General features: G+C 43.1%; 1 protein-coding gene across 2 annotated transcripts in view; it reads left to right on the forward strand.

Moving 5' to 3' along the window:
• The window catches only part of Marf1 (meiosis regulator and mRNA stability factor 1), a 48,620-nt gene that overhangs the window by 18,232 nt on the left and 10,692 nt on the right, over window positions 1-19,696 (forward strand). For both annotated transcript variants that reach the window (XM_028778308.1, XM_028778309.1), the window contains 11 exons: window positions 887-1,065; window positions 2,375-2,455; window positions 6,707-6,943; window positions 7,030-7,149; window positions 7,693-7,868; window positions 9,524-9,744; window positions 10,516-10,658; window positions 10,780-10,913; window positions 12,217-12,419; window positions 13,081-13,308; window positions 19,088-19,318. In XM_028778308.1, the coding sequence (XP_028634141.1) occupies window positions 887-1,065; window positions 2,375-2,455; window positions 6,707-6,943; window positions 7,030-7,149; window positions 7,693-7,868; window positions 9,524-9,744; window positions 10,516-10,658; window positions 10,780-10,913; window positions 12,217-12,419; window positions 13,081-13,308; window positions 19,088-19,318 (1,953 nt within the window). The remainder of the gene's footprint in view (window positions 1-886; window positions 1,066-2,374; window positions 2,456-6,706; window positions 6,944-7,029; window positions 7,150-7,692; window positions 7,869-9,523; window positions 9,745-10,515; window positions 10,659-10,779; window positions 10,914-12,216; window positions 12,420-13,080; window positions 13,309-19,087; window positions 19,319-19,696) is intronic.

Consider the following 19,696-nt stretch of genomic DNA (forward strand, 5'->3'; position numbering starts at 1 on the left):
ACATAGTTTTTATGACATCACCCCAGAGAAAATAAAACTAGCCATGAGAAGCGCCTGTCATAGATAGAGGGACTTATTTAGAGCTACATGCAGAAATACAGAAAGTCTAAAGCAGTGGTTCCCAACCTTCTTAAGGCTGACCCTTTAATACAGTTCCTCATGTTGTGGTGACTCCTAACCATAAAATCATTTTATTGCCACTTCATAACTAATTTTGCTACTGTTATGAATTGTAATATATAAGTATCTAATATGTAGGATATCTGATATGACACTCCTGTGAAAGGGTTGTTTGACCACCAAAGGGGTCTAGACCCACAGGTTGGAGATCCACTGGTCTAAGATAATGCTGGCTACATCTCCACGTCTTTTTTTTTTTTTTAGATTTATTTATTTATTTTTTTGTAATGAATACACCATTGCTCTCTTCAGACACACCAGAAGAGGGCATCAGATCCCGTTACAGATGGTTGTGAGCCACCATGTGGTTGCTGGGAATTGAACTCAGGACTTCTGGAAGAGCAGTCAGTGCTCTTAACCACTGAGCCACCTCTCCAGCCCCCTGTTGGCTACATCTCAATGTACCCAGCCCAGTATTGAGGTGCAGCTTACCACCTTTTATAGACCTGGTATTTTACAGAGTTGTAGAAACTCTCTGAGTCTGCCTCTGAGAGTGGTATATGCTAGAGCAAAAAGGCAGACTGGCCAGGATAGCTTCTCTGAAGCTGGCTTTCACTCTGGTCACTTGCAGTGTCTCATTCAGACAAGTTACCTTGTGCAGGCCCTGACATCTGCTAACATATTTCTCAACCATTCACTTTAACTTTTGTAGTTGACAGGCTCTAGGAAGATACTGGTAGTGCTGTTATGTTTTGTCCTGTTGTAGGTGAAGAGTGTTGAGCTCAGTCCCCATACCGATTACCAGCTCAAGGCCTTTGTGCAGATGAGAAACCTGCATGAAGCAATCTGTGCAGTGAACAGCCTCCACAGGCACAAAATTGGCAGCAAGAAGATACTGGTCTCACTCTCCCCAGGAGCTGCCAAAAAGTCACTCTCTTTACTAAGGTAAAAAACAACATCCTAAGCCGGGCAGTGGTGGCGCACGTCTTTAATCCCAGTACTTGAGAGGCAGAGGCAAGCGGATTTCTGAGTTCAAGGCCAGCCTGGTCTACAGAGTGAGTTCCAGGACAGCCAGGGCTACACAGAGAAACCCTGTCTCGAAAAACCAAAAAAAAAAAAATCCTAGCCATAGGATTTTTAGGATAGTTGTTATGTCACTTCTGGACATAACAACTTGACCCACAGATGGTTTGGAAAATAATAAAAATTGATTTTTATCACATTCCCATTCCTCCTGTATGCAATAATGGTTATTGTGAGTTGATAGGGTTTGAAATCTGCCCTCTGGCTCTTGTTCAAATAATCAAGCAAAAGCCAAACACAGCTTGAACTTGGCAGGCCCTTGAGAGTGAAGTAGGCAGCTTCATAGAACTAGAACAGGTTCTAAGACTAGAAGACCTCTACAATAAAGCACAGAATCGTGAAAAGTGAAAAAAATCATGAAAAGTACAGTCCTGCTTTAGAATCCTAGTGCAGAGTCTTTGTGCTGACTGAGTCAGTGTAGGTGCTTGGGCCTCTTCATAGCAGATTGTCGTGCTGCTATGGGGGCTAGTGAGAGAAGACTCACTCTGAGTTTTAGAATAGCAGGGATCTTCTCTGTGGTTTGTACTTGGCCAGTATTTAAACTTGTGGGTATTTTTTGTTGTTTTTGTTGTTTCTTGTTGTTGTTTCTTAGAATGAAAATAATATCAGGTTTTTGCCGTGTTTGGGGAAGGAAGAGAAATGGAGGAAAAACTGCTAATTCTGTTGTTCCAGGCTAATTACCTTTCTGAGTTGAGCTTTTTGTTTGTCTTTGCGTATTTTTAAACCCTTTTTTGTAAAGGGTGATGGAGGTGATACTGTGTGCAGTTACATGTCCTCTCATATGCAGAAATTCCAGTCCCATACATCTAACATAATCCATACATGGCAAGAGATAATTCAAGCTATTCTGCCTTTGCTCTGAGTTAAAACCCAGTGTATCTCCCCCATCCCCTTGTCCTCAGGACAGCCCATGATTTTCTGCTACACTGAAGTGTGACATGGTGTTCCTGAGTCCCAGGGAATCCCAGGGAATGAATTGATCAATTTTCATGGCTTGTCCCAAAAATCCTTTTGATTTTCCTTTTAATTTTTCTGAAAAGTAAACTATAACATTTCAGAAACTAGTAAGTTTACCTTGCTTGACATTGTGTTAACTTTATGGATCTTTTAAAATATACATTGTAATATATGGGAATAGTCTGTTTTCTAACTCATGGATTTTGTCCCACAGTACAGAAACAATGTCCATTCTTCAAGATGCTCCCGCCTGTTGTTTGCCTCTCTTTAAATTTATAGACATCTATGAAAAGAAGTAAGTTCCACTTTCTGTTCTGCTGACGCACTAGTGATTGGTGAATCCCGTGTAGACACGCTGCCATGCTCGCCTTTAAGGAACTTCTCACCGAGGAAGACAAAGCAGATTGTGCTGTTTAGACTGGAAATTTGAATCTAACTTTTTTTTTAGCAAATTTAGACTTACATTCCTGTCATAGTTAGGGCTTTGTTGCTATGAGGAGACAACCAAGACAATGGTAGATCTTTTAAAGGAAAACACTGTATTGGGGCTGGCTTGCAGTTTCAGAGGTTTAGTCTGTTGTCATCGTGGTTGCATGCAGGTAGACATGGTGCTAGAGAGGTAGCTGAGAGTTCTACATCTGAGTCCCTGGGCAGCAGGAAGACAGACACTGGGCCTGGCTCCAGACTCTGAAACCTTAAAGTCTATCCTTAGTTGACTTACTTCTTTCTGACAAGGCCACACCTATTCCAACAAGGACATATATGGGGGCCATTTTCATTCAAACCACTACATTCTACTGCCTGGCCCCCATAGGCTTGTAGCCGTATTGTAATGCAAAAATGCATTTACTCCAACTTCAGAAGTCCCCAAAGTCTTATCACAGGCTCAACACTTCATTGTTCAAAGTTTCTAATACTCATGCAGTCTCTTAACTGTAATCTGGAAAATCAAATTAAAAGGCAGATCACATACTTCTAACATATAGTGGCACAGACTCTACCCTTCCATTCCAAAAGGGATATGAGGAAATACTGCACCAAAGCAAGACTGAAAACCAGCTGGGCAAACTCCAAGCTCTGCATCTCCTCGTCTAATGTCAAAGTCCTCTTCAGATCTCCAGCTCCTTTTTAGCTTTGTTGACTGCAACACACTTCTTTCACTTGGGCTGATTCCACTCCCTGTTACCAGGTTTCCTCAGAAAGTATCACATGGCTCTGGCATCTCCAATATTTTGGGGTCTCCACGACATTCCAGGTGTCGCCTTCACAGCTTCACACAATGCATTTTTATGCCTTCGTGCAGGGACACTCCTAAGTAAGGCATATGCTTGGCTTTAGTTGTGCTCCTTGGTCTTGGTAAAACTAATTCCAATAACTTTCTTCTATCCTTGAGTCTAAGCCAAAACTATGTGGCCAAAGCTGACAAAATCTGCTGCTTCCTGGGACTGGAACATGGTCCCTTTATTGAGTTACATCTTCACCAGCTTTCTGTTTTCAATGGTTTCTCTTTGCCTAAGCTTAACTGTCTTCGAACTCCAGGCTAACCTCAAACTCAATCATCCAGCCTCTGCCTTCTGAGTGCTGGGATTAAAGGTGTGCACTACCATGCCTGGCTTTTCTTTAATTCCTTTTTATAAGTGGAAGCTTAGCTGGATGAGTGTCTTGCCCTGAGGTAATCACTCCCTTTTTGTGCTTAACAACTTCTGTCTTAGTTAGGGAGTCTATTGCTGTGAAGAGATACTATTACTATGGCAGTTCTTAGAAAGAAAAACATTTAATTGGATCTGGTTTAGTCTATTATTGTCATAGTGGGAAACATGGTACTGGAGAAGGAGCTTGAGAGTTTTACATCCAGATCCAGAGGCAACAAGGAGACAGACAGACAGATAGAGAGACACACACACGCACACGTATGCACACACTGGCCTGGCTTAAGCATCTGGAACCTAAAAGCCTATCCCCAGTGACATTATTCCTCTCAGAAAGCCGCACTTCCTAATAGTACCACTTGGTAAGAGTTTATTGGGACCATTTTCATTCAAACCATCATAGCTTCCAAAGTTAAGTCTTTTTTTTTTTTTATTTTGTTTTGCATACTAGTTTATTACTCTTCCAATGGCATCTATAAGAAGGAGTTAGAATCTTCAGTGTCCAGTGTAAAGAAGATGCATAGCAGGTGTTAGTGGAATGAAAGGCTGAGGCACTGCAGAAAATGCAGATTTGCATTTGTTCTTTACCCAAAGAGTTTCTTAGAAGGAAAGAGAAAGATCTCACTAAATCTTCTGTGAGTCAAAGAGAAATGTCAACAAAAAGGAGGTGTACAGGGAAGAGAGAGTGTGCTTCAGAGATGCAGGCAGCACGGGGAGTATGGCAGTTACTAGGGTGATCAGCCATTTCATGGATTAGAGGAACGAGGGGGAGAGAGAGTGATGAGGGTAAGAGCTGTTCTCAAGGAGAGGAAGGAAAGAGGCAAAGTTTTACAACAGTCTCAATTTTGTGCTGATATAATTGGACTACAAAGAACTGTGTGCCACAGAAATTTTAAGCCCTTTTGAGGCCTGGGAGCCAGCATTTGGGAGTGGAAGCCAGAGGAGTTTTAGACAAAGTCAGCTGTGCAAGGCCAGACATGAGATGGCTGTCTCAAAAATTGGATGGATGGATGGATGGATGGATGGATGGATGGATGGGTGGATGGATGGATGATGGATAGATGGATTGTGGATGGGCTAGAGTAAAGGTTCACAGCCTGTATGCAGTGACCCCTTGGGGGTTGAATGACCCTTTCACAGGGGCAACATACCAGATATCCTGCATGTGAGATATTTACATTGCAATTCATAAGAATAGCAAAACTACAGTTATGAAGAAGCAACAAAAATAATCTTATGGGTCGGGGTCACTACAACATGAGGAACTGTATTAAAGGGCCACAGCATTAGGAGGGTTGAGAACCATTGCACTGGAGAGATGGCGCAGCAGTTAGGAGGAACACTGGCTGCTCTTGCAGTAGACCCAGTTCAATTCCCAGCACATGGTGGCTCACACCTACTTATAACTATCTCCAGTGGATATGATGCCCTTTTCTAACCTCTGAGGGCACTGTACACATGTGGTGCACAGACATACATGTAGGCAAAACATAGACATCAAAGAATAATTTTTAAAGACAGTCCTTTTTTTAAAGTACTGCTGTTGGGTAAGAAGCAAGATGGCAGAGTTAAACACGTGGGACAGTTAAACAGGAAGCAGTTTGTTGAGTAGAAGGTCATGTTGGGTCTTGGTTTTGGACGTAAAAGTTCTAGGGCATCCTTGGAGTCTCTATAGAGAGTTGGAGTGCGATTTTGGGGACTCTGTGTGAGAGATGTTGGCTCTGAAAGTAATAGCTGCTATTTGATGAAGAGGCATTATTTATGATGGGCAGGGAAGCAGATAGAACCAGAAGAGGTGGAAGGGAGGGAGAGCTGGATGGAAGGCCACAGAATCGAGCAAGGTCCCAGAGGGTAAGGATAAGTAAGGAAAGTATGTGGCAGGAGAACATGCCAGACACTGGGGAATCTCGGAGGGAGTGGGGTGGGGTGGGATTTGAGGACAGCTGACTTAGAGCCAGGAAGGAAGAGGTTAGAGCCTGAATGGATGTCAGTCCTGAGAGGTTAGTTATTTTCACTCTAAAGGAGATGAGAGCCGGGCATTGGTGGCACACGCCTTTAGTCCTAGCACTTGGGAGGCAGAGGCAGGTGGATTTTTGAGTTCGAGGCCAGCCTGGTCTACAGAGTGAGTTCCAGGACAGCCAGGGCTACACAGAGAAACCCTGTCTCGAAAAACAAAAACAAAAACAAAAAAAGGAGATGAGAGTTTGGGACCAAGAATAAGAGAGCACAGAGAAAACACATTTCTCTCTGTGTGGGGAGACTGCAGGGACTGGTGTTGGCGGGGAAGAAGCTTAGTGGATATAGGGCACTGGGACTAGAACTGGAAAGGTAAGAAGGAATTACTGATACTCAGGCCTAATCACACTCAGTCCTCATTCAGCAGGTGTGATACAAGTTATCACAACATTTAAAGACAACAAAATTGAGACTCAAACTGGTTGTGTATCTTAACTAAGTTTATAAAAGGCTGAAGTAGAGTCAGCATATGAACTCAAATCTGTCTGCATCCAGAGCCTGGGCTATTATGTTCCACCTATAGCAGGTCCAGGTCAGGGTTGAAGAGTACAGATACAGAGGACAGTGGTCCAAAGTTGAGGTCAGTGTGGTGTGAACAGCTCTCTAAAGTAGTGTATTTCAGAGGGCAGTGGCTGGAGGTGACACACGTTGCGAGCACTCCCGTCTTAGACCCTGGGGACATGGGCATGGGAAGGAGCTACGGAATGGGAGTACTGCAGAAGCCGGCAGGGGGCTGTGTGGCTTCAAGAGTGAGTGAGCTCAGTCAGTAGTTTCATTTGACTCTTGGAGAGATAAGAAAGCCGTTCCGTGTTGAACTGGTCAGGTATTTCTACATAATCAAAGAAAAACATTCTAAACCAACATCTGTTTCCTGTTCTTAGGTATGGACACAAGTTAAATGTGTCTGATTTATATAAATTAACAGACACGATTGCAATCCGTGAACAGGGAAATGGACGGCTGGTGTGTCTCTTACCCAGTAACCAGGCCCGCCAGAGCCCCCTGGGCTCTTCCCAGTCACATGATGGCTCCTCCACAAACTGCAGCCCAGTTCTGTTTGAAGAGTTGGAGTATCACGAACCTGTCTGCAAGCAGCACTGCTCTAACAAGGACTTCAGGTACATCAATGCCCCCCAAAAAGTGTGAACAGGGAATGCTTTCCACTCCTAAGAAGTCAGCTCACTGTTTGATGTCTTTCCTGCAGTGAACTTGTATTTGATCCAGACTCTTACAAGATTCCTTTTGTGGTTCTCTCTTTGAAAGTGTTCGCACCTCAAGTTCATAGTCTTCTGCAGACCCACGAGGGTACTGTGCCTTTGCTAAGGTGAGCCATGTTAGCCATTGGGAGTAGAGTGCTTGTAGGGTCATTCCTGAAGTCTCCCTACTGATGGAAACAAGGGTTAGGAGGGCTCTGTTCTAGGGTTGAAGCTTTGAGAAATGGATCATGGACTTAGTATTTCAACAAGAAACTGGGTTTATGTTGAATTTCACAAACAAAAATGAGAACAGCTTCTTCATTGCAGGAAAGAGACGCTTCTAATATGAAAGCTGCACAAGTGCCCTGAGCATGCACCGGTTCACCTGTGTTCAGGTGCCAAGGCTGGAAGGGAGCTCAGTTGTTAGAGTACATTGAACCACTATTGGCTGCAGACAAAGGCCAACTCAAACCTTGGTGGGTGGCCTTGACAGCCCACAGTGCTTTATGTAACTCCCTGCTGCACACCACCCAGGGATTTCTCCAGCTATTAGAGTGTGTCACAGAGGCAGTACTCCAGCAGTTGCTTCTCACAAGATCCATTGGCTAAAGCCCGCTCTTCTGCCTGCACTGCCCTTTTCCTTATTCTCACTTAACCTTTCATCCCTTCAGCTTTCCAGATTGCTATGCTGCAGAGTTTGGTGACCTAGAAATTACGCAAGACAGCCACAAGGGTGTCCCCTTAGAGCACTTCATCACCTGCATTCCAGGAGTGAAAATTGCCACTGCTCAGAATGGCATCAAAGTAGTGAAGTGGATTCACAACAAGCCCCCAACTCCCAACACTGGTAGGTGGGTCAGTGTCAGGGATTGAGCCCTAAACTCCTACCTGTCCACAGGGAGGCCAGGAGGAAGCTGTAGCTTTGATTTCAAACAGAAACACCGAAGCATCTCCTCCAATCTTAAAACTCCCCAGATGTTGAGGACTTGGTAGAACCTGACTTCTGATGATACCAAAATTGGGCCAGCAAGATAACTCAGAGAGTAAAGGTACCTGCCATGAAGCCTGAAAACCTGAGTTTGAACACCACGATCCACATGGTAGAAGGAGAGAACCAGCTCCCACATACATGAGTGTACACACACACACTGTCTGTCTCTCTCTATGTCTCTGTCTCTCTCTGTCTCTCTATGTCTCTGTCTGTCTCTCTCTGTCTCTGTCTCTCTCTCCCTCTCTCTCTTCCTTTTCTTTGGCCCTAATGTGTCTTCCTTCTTAGGCTTGTACCTCCGTTTAAAGGTAGAAGGGTCACTGGAAGCCTGACCTGAGTCAGTAGCTCTGGTCGAGCCCTGGACAGAAGCTTCTTTCTAAACCTGTCTTCTCCTCTTTCAGTTTTAGACTGCACAGGGCCATGGGAGACTCTCAGCCTCTCTTTTGTGTTATGAGGCCACAAATCCTTTCTACTTCTCTATAATGATTTCGTCTGTTTTTTTTTTTTTTGGTTTTGTTTTTTGTTTTTAGTTTTTCTATTATATCATCATTTTCGTTATCATTATCAGAGATAGTGTCTTACTTATATAACCAAGGCTTATCTTAAATCTGTAATCCTCTTGCTTCAGCCTCCCCTGCCCCAATGCTGAGATTAATTTAAGGACGTTTGCCACTATGCCAGCTCTACTTAGGCTTTTTTTTTTTTTTAATAACTTATTTATATTCTATGTTCATTGGTGTTTTACCTGCATGTTTGTTTGTGTGAAGGTGTCGGAAGCTCTGAAACTAGAGTTACAGACAGTTGTGAACTGTCATGTGGGTACTGGGAATTGAACTGGGGTCCTCTGGAAGAGTAGCCTGTGCTCTTAACCTTTTTTTAGATAAAGCTTTTTCAGATGTGAGCATTTAAGATGGTTTTAAAACCCTGATGGTGCAGAGCTGTTTGTTCTAGCATTTAAGAGACAGGCAGGAATACTGCTGTGAATGTGGTCTTCATAGCATGGTCAGTCCTATAATGAGGTAGGTGGGTAGATCTGGTTCAGCCTCAGTTTCCCATCCTGTTCAAATTACTGTTTCCCATAGCTTTCTGGGTAAAATTTCAGCTTCACTATTGGTTAATTCCATTATCATGGGCCACCTTCCTGGTGTCTGTCAATACTGTATCTGGCAAAAATATGATGAGTAAGTTACAACTGGATCTTTGAAATATAGCCAGTGTAGTCTGGAAAGTCCTTGTTCATCTTCACTTCTGCTGTAACCCTAGAGTGCTCTTTGGTTTTTTGTTGTTACTTTTTTTTTTGACACCTTTTGAGAATTATGGCAAATGATTTGCCTCCCTGTAGTAGGAGGGTCTGGTCATGTATTCTGTGGTGCCTGCATATAGAAGCTGAAACTTGAAACAGCTGCTTGCTGCATAGTGACTCTGAGCTAAGAACACAAAATAGCTTTTTGAGCCAGTGAAATCATTTCTAAGGCCTATGGTTTTTTATTTTGTTTTGTTTTTTTCTTTTCTAGACCCTTGGCTTCTTCGTTCTAAAAGTCCTGTGAGAAATCCTCAGCTGATTCAGTTCAGCAAAGAAGTCATTGATTTACTGAAGAACCAACCATCTTGTATACTACCAATCAACAATTTCATCCCTTCATACCATCACCATTTTGGAAAGCAGTGCCGAGTTTCAGACTATGGATATTCCAAGCTGATTGAACTACTAGAAGCTGTGCCTCATGTGTTGCAGGTAATGGATACAAGGGGTTACTTGTTTAAAGGAACAGGTGTTCTTCCATGACTTCAGCTGCCACAACCAAAGACTCAGACAAAGTAGTTCTCATTTCTCAGAAAGCCATTCTGAGCTAGATATCCTGTAACACCTTGCTTCACTATGCAGGAGCCCTCTCAAGTTTTCAAGAAACTACATATTTCCACTCTAAAAGAAGTCCTTAGAGGCCTGTGAGCATTTTCCTTCTAGTCTCTAGGGGCTGACACTTGCTTTCCAGCAGTATTCTCTTGGGTGCTCATTATTGCAATGGGCTGCTTTAGCATAATGCACTTACAAGTTAATACCTACCAGGGCATTAAGTGCACTACCTTTCATGAGTTGGATATTAGTCACTGGGTTAGGGTTTATTGGATCCTATCTAGACTGCCTATAACTTCCGTGAAGACAGTGTTTTAATAATTTCCTACTTGTTAAAAAGGCCTGAAAAACTTAATCTCTTTTAGAGATGAAATTAGTTATCCAGACTGAACATGTGTACTTCCTCTTTGTACTCATGGTCTTTTGAGACAATGGCACTTTGAAAACAAGCAAACAAATAGTCTTGGTCCCAGACAGTAGGGTTATTGTTCTTTTTAACTGTACGTACTGAATTGTGTCCATTTCAAATTGCAGGCATTATATTTGAGGGAGATAGTCTAACAAGAGGAAGAAAGATAGAGGCAAGGTTGATACAGGAACGTATCTTTTGAGTTCGCCATAGTATAAGTAATTGGAACATTTCATTTTCAGATTCTTGGAATGGGCTCCAAGCGTCTACTGACCCTCACTCATAGGGCCCAGGTGAAGCGCTTTACTCAGGATTTACTAAAACTTCTCAAGGCCCAGGCCAGCAAGCAGGTCATTGTGAGAGATTTCTCACAGGCTTATCATTGGTGAGTTGATGGGAAGCTTTTTTTTTTTTTTTTTAAAAAAAAAAAGGCAGTCTTTTGTAAAGCTTAATACTGTGGCAATGATTTTACTCATTCTTTGCCCATTTCCCATGTTAAAACATAGGTGTTTCTCAAAGGACTGGGATGTCACGGAATATGGTATTTGTGATTTGATTGATATAATATCAGAGATCCCAGACACAACTATTTGCTTGTCCCAGCAAGATGACGACATGGTCATTTGTATCCGAAAAAGAGGTATATGGAGGGATGTTGTCTATCTCAGTGGTGCTGTTATTTGTACTTTTGATACCTGACTTCACTTCATAGCCCAGGCTTGCAGTAGTACTCTGACTTCAGTCTCCTCTAAGTGCTGGGATTGTGGGCATGAGCCTAGTCGTTGTTTACTTTTAAATGGAATAGTTATTTTAATTGTGTGTGCATATGTGTCTGTGTGTGTGGGGGGGTACATTTTTGTCTCCCTTTCTGTAGCTCTTAATGGTTCCTTTGAAAGTGTAGTTTGTAGTTGTGTACCTGGTGCACAAAACCTGTGTTCTTTGAAAGAAAGTAAACCATGTGCCCTATAAGAAAGCACACTGGTTAGTGCCTTTAATCCCAGCACTTGGGAGGCAGAGGCAGGCTGATCTTTGTGAGTTCAAAGGCCACAGAGTAGCCTAGTCTACAGAGTGAGTTCCAAGACAGCCAAGGCTACACAGAGAAACCCTGTCTTGAAAAAAAAAAAGAAGGCAGGGAGGCAGGCAAAGAATCTACTCAAAGGAGAGAAGCTGTAACCAGTGTTTTGTTAAATGCTTCCCAGCTATGTGCATATTTCTAGTGTCCACATTATCTGATGGAGAACCCATTTAGCTCTGATAATTATTTCACTATGCATATTTTGGAATAAAACAAACACAGAGGTATGTGGCATTTGTCTTTCCAGTTGCTGTAGTTCAGTCAAGTCTGAGAGATACTTTATTCTGCCCATTACCAGTGAGAAGGTCTCTGTATCCCTGAGGTCACAAACTTCCAGAGTTAAAACAGAGTAATGTCCTTTTTCGTCAATTTAAAATGAACAGATATGAAGATCAGTATTTAAGTACTTTTTTATTTTGTTACAATTTTGGTGCCTAATAACTCCTTTCTGCTGATAACTTTTAACTGGAGATCAAATGAATAAGCAAAAAACATGTGAACGTTCAGAAGTGATTTCACAGAAATAACATCTTTTTGTTTGAAGCACCCAGACTTCTGTGTCTATCTTGTTCACAAAGGTGTAGTAGACATGATTTATAGAAATTGTCCCTATCTTGTAGGTGATGGCATGTGTATCTTTCATCTCCTACAATAGCACCCTTATTTCCCAGGATTGTGCCTTGAGCCTGCATGAGAACCATTGGCTCAAAGAACCTAGTTCCAAGTACTTGTGCTTATTGTGGGCTGTGTGGCTGTGTGGCTGGGGAAGGCAAAGCTAATCTCTTGTGACTCCAACAGAGCCCCTGCAGGGTTGGTACTAAACATAGTGGGTGGATGCCTGATTTATAAGGTGCTTTATGTTTTAAAGAACGAACTCAGGTTGAAATAGAAAGGACAAAGCAGTTCTCCAAAGATGTTGTGGACTTGCTGCGCCACCAGCCCCATTTCCGAATGCCCTTTAACAAGTTCATTCCCTCTTACCACCACCACTTTGGCCGGCAGTGCAAACTTGCATACTATGGATTTACCAAGCTGCTTGAACTTTTGGAAGCCATACCTGAGATTTTACAAGTAAGTGAAGAGGTTTTAATTCTTGAACTGTTTTTCTGAGCACTATAAAGGGAGGTGTTACTGTTTTTAGATATGAGTCTGAAATAGCCTTGTCAGAAAAACTGTATTGTTGACCTGTTTGTAAATTTAGGTAAATTCGTGATTTGTTCTATAATCTCAGAATTTATGAGGTGGAGCCTGGGGAATTTTGTGATTGAAGCCAGCCTAGGTTAAACAGCAAGACTCCACCTCAAAAAATAATCTTCAGCTTGTGTTAGAGTAATCACTGAAAATAGGATGAGATGGTTTAAATATTAAACTGGGTGTTTTTGAGCAGCACTGTGATTCCCAAACACCCTTGGAGGTGGGGTAGGAGTATTCATGCCAAGCTCTTCTAAGCAGGGATGGATTTCTGTTACTAGTTTTATTAACATTATCTCTGATTCCAAAAGTGTTAAAACTTTTTGTTATATAAAGCATACATAACAGAATTTACTGCCAGGAAAAAGATTGTCTTACCTGTGTGTGAGTGCTGAGTGAAGTGCTCTTTGATCTTGCAGAAGTGTGCCTTCATAATCCATTCCCAACTTAAATGACCAATGTTTAGTGTCTTTGCCACCTAACTCTACATACAGTCATGTGTTCAAATCCCTCTTTCTTCCCTGCCCTATATGTTTCTAAGGTGTTAGAATGTGGAGAAGAGAAAATCCTGACTTTGACTGAAGTGGAGCGATTCAAAGCTCTAGCCGCCCAGTTTGTTAAGCTTCTGCGTTCCCAAAAGGGTAACTGCCTTATGATGAGAGATCTGTTTACAGAATATGCTAAAACTTTTGGTTATACATTTCGTCTCCAAGACTATGATGTAAGTTCAGTCTCAGCTTTGACACAGAAGCTCTGCCATGTTGTAAAGGTAAGCCAGCATCTTTTTGCTGACAAGGCTGTGGCATGGTCTGTGTGAGGTGTTTTTTTGTGTATGTGTGTCATGCAACATTTTGGTTGTGTGTACCCTGTGTCTTGCTGATGCTTCATAGCAGTGTGTCATTGAAACCTTAATAAGTACTAGGAGGTGGCTTGGTTTGGCACTTTAGATTTGTAGTCTTCCTTTTATATCTTTATTTATGACCTTTCTGAACTGGCAGGGTCACTTTTTATCCTACGGTATGTGTACTCAGGTATAATGATCTCTGTCAAGCTGGCTTGAAGTTAAAGCCTTCCAGAGAGTTCTTTGTCTACAATGTTCCTGGGAGACTGTATCATGTATCTTCCATGAATCCTGACTCATTTAGGAGTTATCTTGAGAACAAGCACAAGCTCAAAATTTCCTTTGTGGTTGACAAAGCCCCTTTAGAGGGCACCTTCCTCATCTTTGCCCTTTTATGCCAAACTGACCCTCCCACATAGAAGTAGAACAGCTGGACGGTTTCCAGAATATCTGCAGGTCTACACCATAGAACTAGGGAAAAACTGCCAGGAGGAAAACCTGGAAAGGGAACCAGGAAATGGTGGCATCATCAATCAGAGGCACAGAGGTAATCTGGTTATATACTTATTACTGACAGGTTAGAGGCGCAACCATTACAGGAGATAGGAAGGGGGTGACCAGTAGCATTCCATGAGACTTAGGTAGCTGGAGGTGACTTTCTTGCTGCTAAAAACAGCACTTAGAGGACTTTGAATAAAGAAGTGTCAAGGGAAAGTGGCAGCAGGATTTGCTACAGCTTTTGGTTAGCTTGCTTGTGAGGGGAAGTGGGAGAGCCTCAGCTAATCACATGGGATGAAGGGAACCAGTGAGCTGCTGGCTTGATGTCCAAGTACTGCAATTGGGTGTGTTTGAAAGTTCCAAAGAACAATGACTTGAGAAGTGAGCAGACACAGGCAAGAAGGACTTCTCGGGTAGTGTGATGAGGAGGTAGGAGATGAACCGTAAGGAGGGACTGCCTTAATCTTTCCCCAGAATAGAGGCTGTTGGATGGGATCTGATAAAACTAAATATGGCACCAGGAACTAAATGTTCACCAGGAAAAGGATGCTATGTTACCATTAAGTGGAAGATTCATGTAGCAGAAAATAGTCATAAATCCTGGCACAGGGTTTCTTACCTCCCTTAGACCGTTTATGTTCCCAGATGAGACACACAGCCTTTATATTTTTAAATTGCCTTAGGCAGCACAATAGGTTGGCAGCTCCTACCCTCCATGTTGTTAGAATCTACTTTCCTATCGATAACCCCAAGTTATTACTTAGTATTTACTATGTTCCATCTGGGCTGCTCTTAACTCCAGTTGGGCAGCCCTCAGAGCTGTACTCTCTTGTCCCTTAGCCCATGGGAGCTCTCCTTCTCCCTCCTGCATGTTCTTCTATTCCATGACAGCTCTCCCTTCTCCTTCCTCCTGGTCCTCTCTTTCCAAGCCTGTGAAACCTAAACCCCACCTATATTTCTTCTGCCAAGCTATTGGCATCTTTAATTTACCAATCACAGTTAACTGGGGACCAGGTCATAGGGGCTATGTGCAGACTCCAGGTCTTGGAGCCCCTCACTTAGCATTTCAGTAGACAGGAAAAGACAAAAACTTAACAAGGTAAGGCAACTGTGTAAAGAGAAGAGGGGTCAGAGCTTAAGCTAGAAGAGCACAGAGAAGGTGACATGTGAAGTCAGGGTATGGAAGAGCACTGTGCACTTTGGGAGCTGATGTTCACCACAGATGAATGGTAGGGATGGGTGTGCCATATAGCTGTAGGTCCAGAAGCTGATGGCTGGGCTCATGGTGGGAGCTGGCCAGATGACCACAATGGACAGGACTTAAGGGGCAAAAGAACTTAAATTATTGACAGGAATGCTAGTGAACCAGTGGCCCCTTAGTGCTAAGATGGACAGAAAAGTGAGTAACAGAAGCCTGGGTCCCTGGACCTATAATCCCAGGACCTAAGGAGGCTGAAGCAGGAAGTCTTGAATTTAAGGCAGCCTGAACAACTTAACAAGACCCTATCTCCAACTTAAAAAAAAACTAAAACTAAAAAGATTAGAGTTACAGCTCAATAGTAGAGAGTTTGCCCAGCTTGCAAAGCCCTTCGTTCAGTCCTCGGTACTGGAGATGGGGAGAAACAGAAGCACATGAGGAAAGGAGTCGTGTGGGACTTGAAAGATGACAGTGAGGGAGATTGAAGACAGGAGTACTGTCTAAGGGTGCAGGAATAGGTCCATACTCTCTCCTCTTTTTATATAATTAAAAGGCAGGCAAGGAGTGTTATCAGAAATCCTGAGGAGTCCTGGCAGAGCCAGCATTGATAATGTGAAAAATGGGAAGTCTGAGTGTCCTCTTGGGATTCTCAGTCTCATGAACAAAAATTATAATAGACTCAAAATGGAAGCTGGAGGTTACTTATTAGAGTTTTAAAGAAAAAATCCCCAGACTGGCAGACTTTAAATCTTCCAGTGTCTTGAAGAGGATTGAATGGAGAAAAGGGGGTTGGGGGACAGGCCATGGCATTTGAGAAGCTGGCACAGAGCTCAGCCACATGATGAGGAGGAGAGTTTTACAGAAAACGTAAGGAAGCCCAAAGTATCAGGGAGCACATGCTTAACTCTGGCTGTATCTGAAAGAAAAGACAGAAGAGAAGAAAAAGGGATGGTTAAGCCTTCCCAAATCAGGACTCTGGAAGATGGGCAGACCCAGACAAGCTTCATGTTGGAAAGGAAAAGTACGTTGTCCTATGATAAACCCATCTGTCATTTAGCTAGGTCTTTGCCCTACCCAATGGAATTAACTGCTTTCAAAGAATATTTGTTTGTTTATTACTTTTTATGTATATGGGTTATTTGGCTTGCATGTATGCCTGTGCACCATATACATGCAGTGCCCATGGAAGCCAGAAGAGGGCATTGGATCCTCTGGAACTGGAGTTACAAATGGCTGTGATCTGCCATGCTGGGAATTGAACCCTGGTCCTCTAAAAGAGTAGCTAGTACTCTTAACCAGTGAGCCATCTCTCCAGCCCTTTTCTTAACAGTAAGGGAGGAATAAAAGTCATGTGGATTACATTCCTTTACAAAAGGTGAGAAGGGCTGAGCAATGAATTGCTTCTGTCTTTCATTCCATGTCTACCTCAGACACCCTATGATGTGTGGGAATGAGTAATTTTAGAAGTGGATAAAGACAGACCCTAGAATGTGCCTCTCTGGAGAGATGTCTCCAGTGGAATCAATTAGAAGTTGAGAGATTGTGACAGGTCCAGGTCTCCCCAGTGTGCACTGGCCAAGATATTAGTAGGGGTGGCCTTAGGTAGATAGAAAGGTTGTAAGCCAGAACTAGGGAGGGATGTGCTCAGTTGGTTGAGTTCTTGCTCAGCATACACTAAGCCCTTGGCTCAATTTCCTGTGCTGCATAAATTGAACATGGTGGTATACAGCTGTAGTTCTGGCACATGGGAAGTAAAAGCAAGGAGGATCTTGAATTCAGGGTTATTCTTGGCTACCTAGGGAGGCCAACCTGAGCTACATGAGACTCAAAACAACAGAAGCCCAGTGAAGATCCTCAGCCAGGGCCAAAGATTAATTAATGGGAGGTTTGGTTCAAGTAGCAAAGACAAGAAAACATGAGAGACCCAGTGCAACCTTCACTGCCTGCTGGAGCCTCTTGGGGAGCTTGTGGGAAATGCTAGGCTTCTCAAGCTGTGAGGCCCTTGAGTGTGCACTGAGCATTGTTGCTTCTGAAGCATGCCCTAGATGATTGGGATCAAGGGATGGGTTTCAGCAGCATCAGAGAAGCAGAGCTTTGGTTTTCTTAAAAAATAGCAGTGATCTGAGTGGCTTGTGTTGCTCCCTGAGGCCATGGTCAAGTCTGGTCCCATGCTGCCTCAGAGGGAGCCCTGTGAGGGTCTAAGGTCCTCCTGCAGCCAGGGTCTTTGTTGATGTCCATTGTCTGTGCTGCAGCCTGAAGTCATGTTGATGTCTGTGGTTTGGGCGGCCTCTGAAAGCCTTGCTGTATTCATGGTCTTACTGAAGCTGGGGTCTGTGTTTGTGGTCTATGCCGGAAGCCACTGATTTCATGTTCTCACTGACCGTAAAGAGCAAGGAAGGTACTTTAGCAGTGTTATCAGTGATTGTAGATGCATAGTTGAGGGAGAGGGACATCGAAGGCTTCTGTGACAATCTATACTCCTACCTCAAGCCCCACCACAAAAAAGAAAACAGCTATTGAAAACCAGAGGCCATTGAAGACAACTCTTAAAAAGTATGTTAAGGATGCAGAAGTGTAGCTCTCGACCATTGATAGCTTCTGGTTGGGGTTCGGGAAGGGAAGGACTTAGTTGTGTTTAAGAGGCAGACCACTGCGAGTTTTGACTGTGCTCCCACGAATATATAGATAACACAGATTGAATTTGGGGAGGGAGTGTTACAAAGTGGGGGCAGTCATGGAAGGACTGGGAAGTATGATCTAGGTATATGATATGAAATTCCCAAAGAACTAATAAAAATATTACGCTGGGGGAAAAAAAAGCGGTATTGACAATGGTCTGGGATTCTAAGATAGTAACTCAGAAGTTTTTGACTCGTGACTGCTAATTGAGTGCCTGCTTTCTCATTTCATTTTTAAAGATTTATGTTTATATAAATGTATGTGTGTTTGCCTGATTGTCTGTATGTGCATAAATATCAGTGTACTGCCTATGGAATCCAGAAGAGGGCATTAGATCACCTGGAATCAGAGTTTCAGGTAGTTGTCCCTCCTTATATGAGTGCTGGAAACTGAACCTGAGTCCTCTGCAATAGGACCAAGTATTCTTAACTGCAGAGCCATCTCTGCAGTCCCCTCATTTTCCCTGCTCTCAGAGCAGGATCTATGAGCAGCTCTACTACCACTATAGGAGTGAGAGTCTGCCACCATGTTCCTGCCTCAGTTCAGAGGGCGCCTGCAAAGGAAAGGTGTGCGGCTGCCAGGCTGAGTCCAGAGTCCTAAAGAGGACAAGCATGTGGCTTTTCAGGTCTCACTGTATAGGCAAGGAACCATTTGGTCCTCACAAAGAAAGCAAAGCCATTGGGCAAGAAGCCTAAGGGGTAAGACTGTGCGAACTGGTAGATGGTGCGAGAGCACAGAACTCTGCTGCCTGTAGTTAAAGGCCATGGCAGGTTCTTGGACCTGAGGAAGGCAAGAGGTCTCAGTCACCAAGTGCTTGTCTCTGCTCTTGGTATTTGGTGCTCAGACAATGTCAAGGGTCTTTTACAGGTTCCCCAGATAATGCAATCAATATATCTTTCAAAGGTTCCCTCAAGTTCTTTGTCTCCTTGAGAATCTGAAATGATCAACTAGATGCATAGCAGATGAAAATGACATCTTTAAAATGAGCTCTAGGACACCAGAGAGATGCAGCTTTCCCTCTAGTCCCTAGCTTAGCCAAGACATGCCAGCTGCCATGCTGTCTCTCTGCCTTAGGAGAAAGCAGCAAGGAAGGAAAGAACACAGAAGTAGAGAGAACCATGGCAGTATCTTCCAAATTTCTTCAAGAAGAGTAGGTGGAGTGTGGGTTTATGGACTGTAGTGAGGGTAAGAACAGCTGCTGCTCCAGTCTCATTCCAAGTGTTGGTCTGCTGTCAGAAAGAGACCCACTGCTGTCTGTGTGGACGCGCCTCTGTTGGGCTCATTGGTCAGAACGAGAGGATCTGAGTTGGGTTTGTATTCTCATTTCTGTAGGTTGCTGATATGGAGTCCGGTAAACAGATCCAACTGATCAACAGGAAATCCCTGCGCTCTCTGACTGCTCAGTTGCTGGTGTTGTTGATGTCTTGGGAAGGAGATGCTTATCTTCCTGTTGATGAGCTCAGGAGACATTATGAAACCACTCACAGTTCTCCTCTTAACCCCTGTGAATATGGATTCATGACCTTGACTGAACTGCTGAAGAGTCTGCCTTACTTAGTAGAGGTATGTGTGTGAGTGGGTCTTCAGACCCATCATATCTGAAGCTTCTCAGCCTGGAGTTGTGTTAGGTCTACCTTAGTATGTGTAGAGCTGGAGGGGCACTAGAGGTCTTAAAATTGGCCGGACATTTTTCTTTCTTTCTCTTAGTAATATTTTTTATCTTTTGGAATTAAAATATGATTATATCATTTCTCCCTTTCATTTCTTCCCTTTAACCCGTCTCTTGCTCTCTATCAAATTCATGGTCTCCTTTTAAAAAAAATATGTATTATTGTCTACTATTATTTTATTTTTTATGTGTATGAAGTGTTTTGTTTCTATTTGTGTGTGTGTGTATGTATGTATGTATGTATGTATGTATGTATGTATGTATGTATGTAT

The sequence above is a fragment of the Grammomys surdaster genome, unplaced genomic scaffold (genome assembly GCF_004785775.1).
Source record: "Grammomys surdaster isolate TR1022 unplaced genomic scaffold, NIH_TR_1.0 334, whole genome shotgun sequence".
NCBI lineage: Eukaryota > Metazoa > Chordata > Mammalia > Rodentia > Muridae > Grammomys > Grammomys surdaster.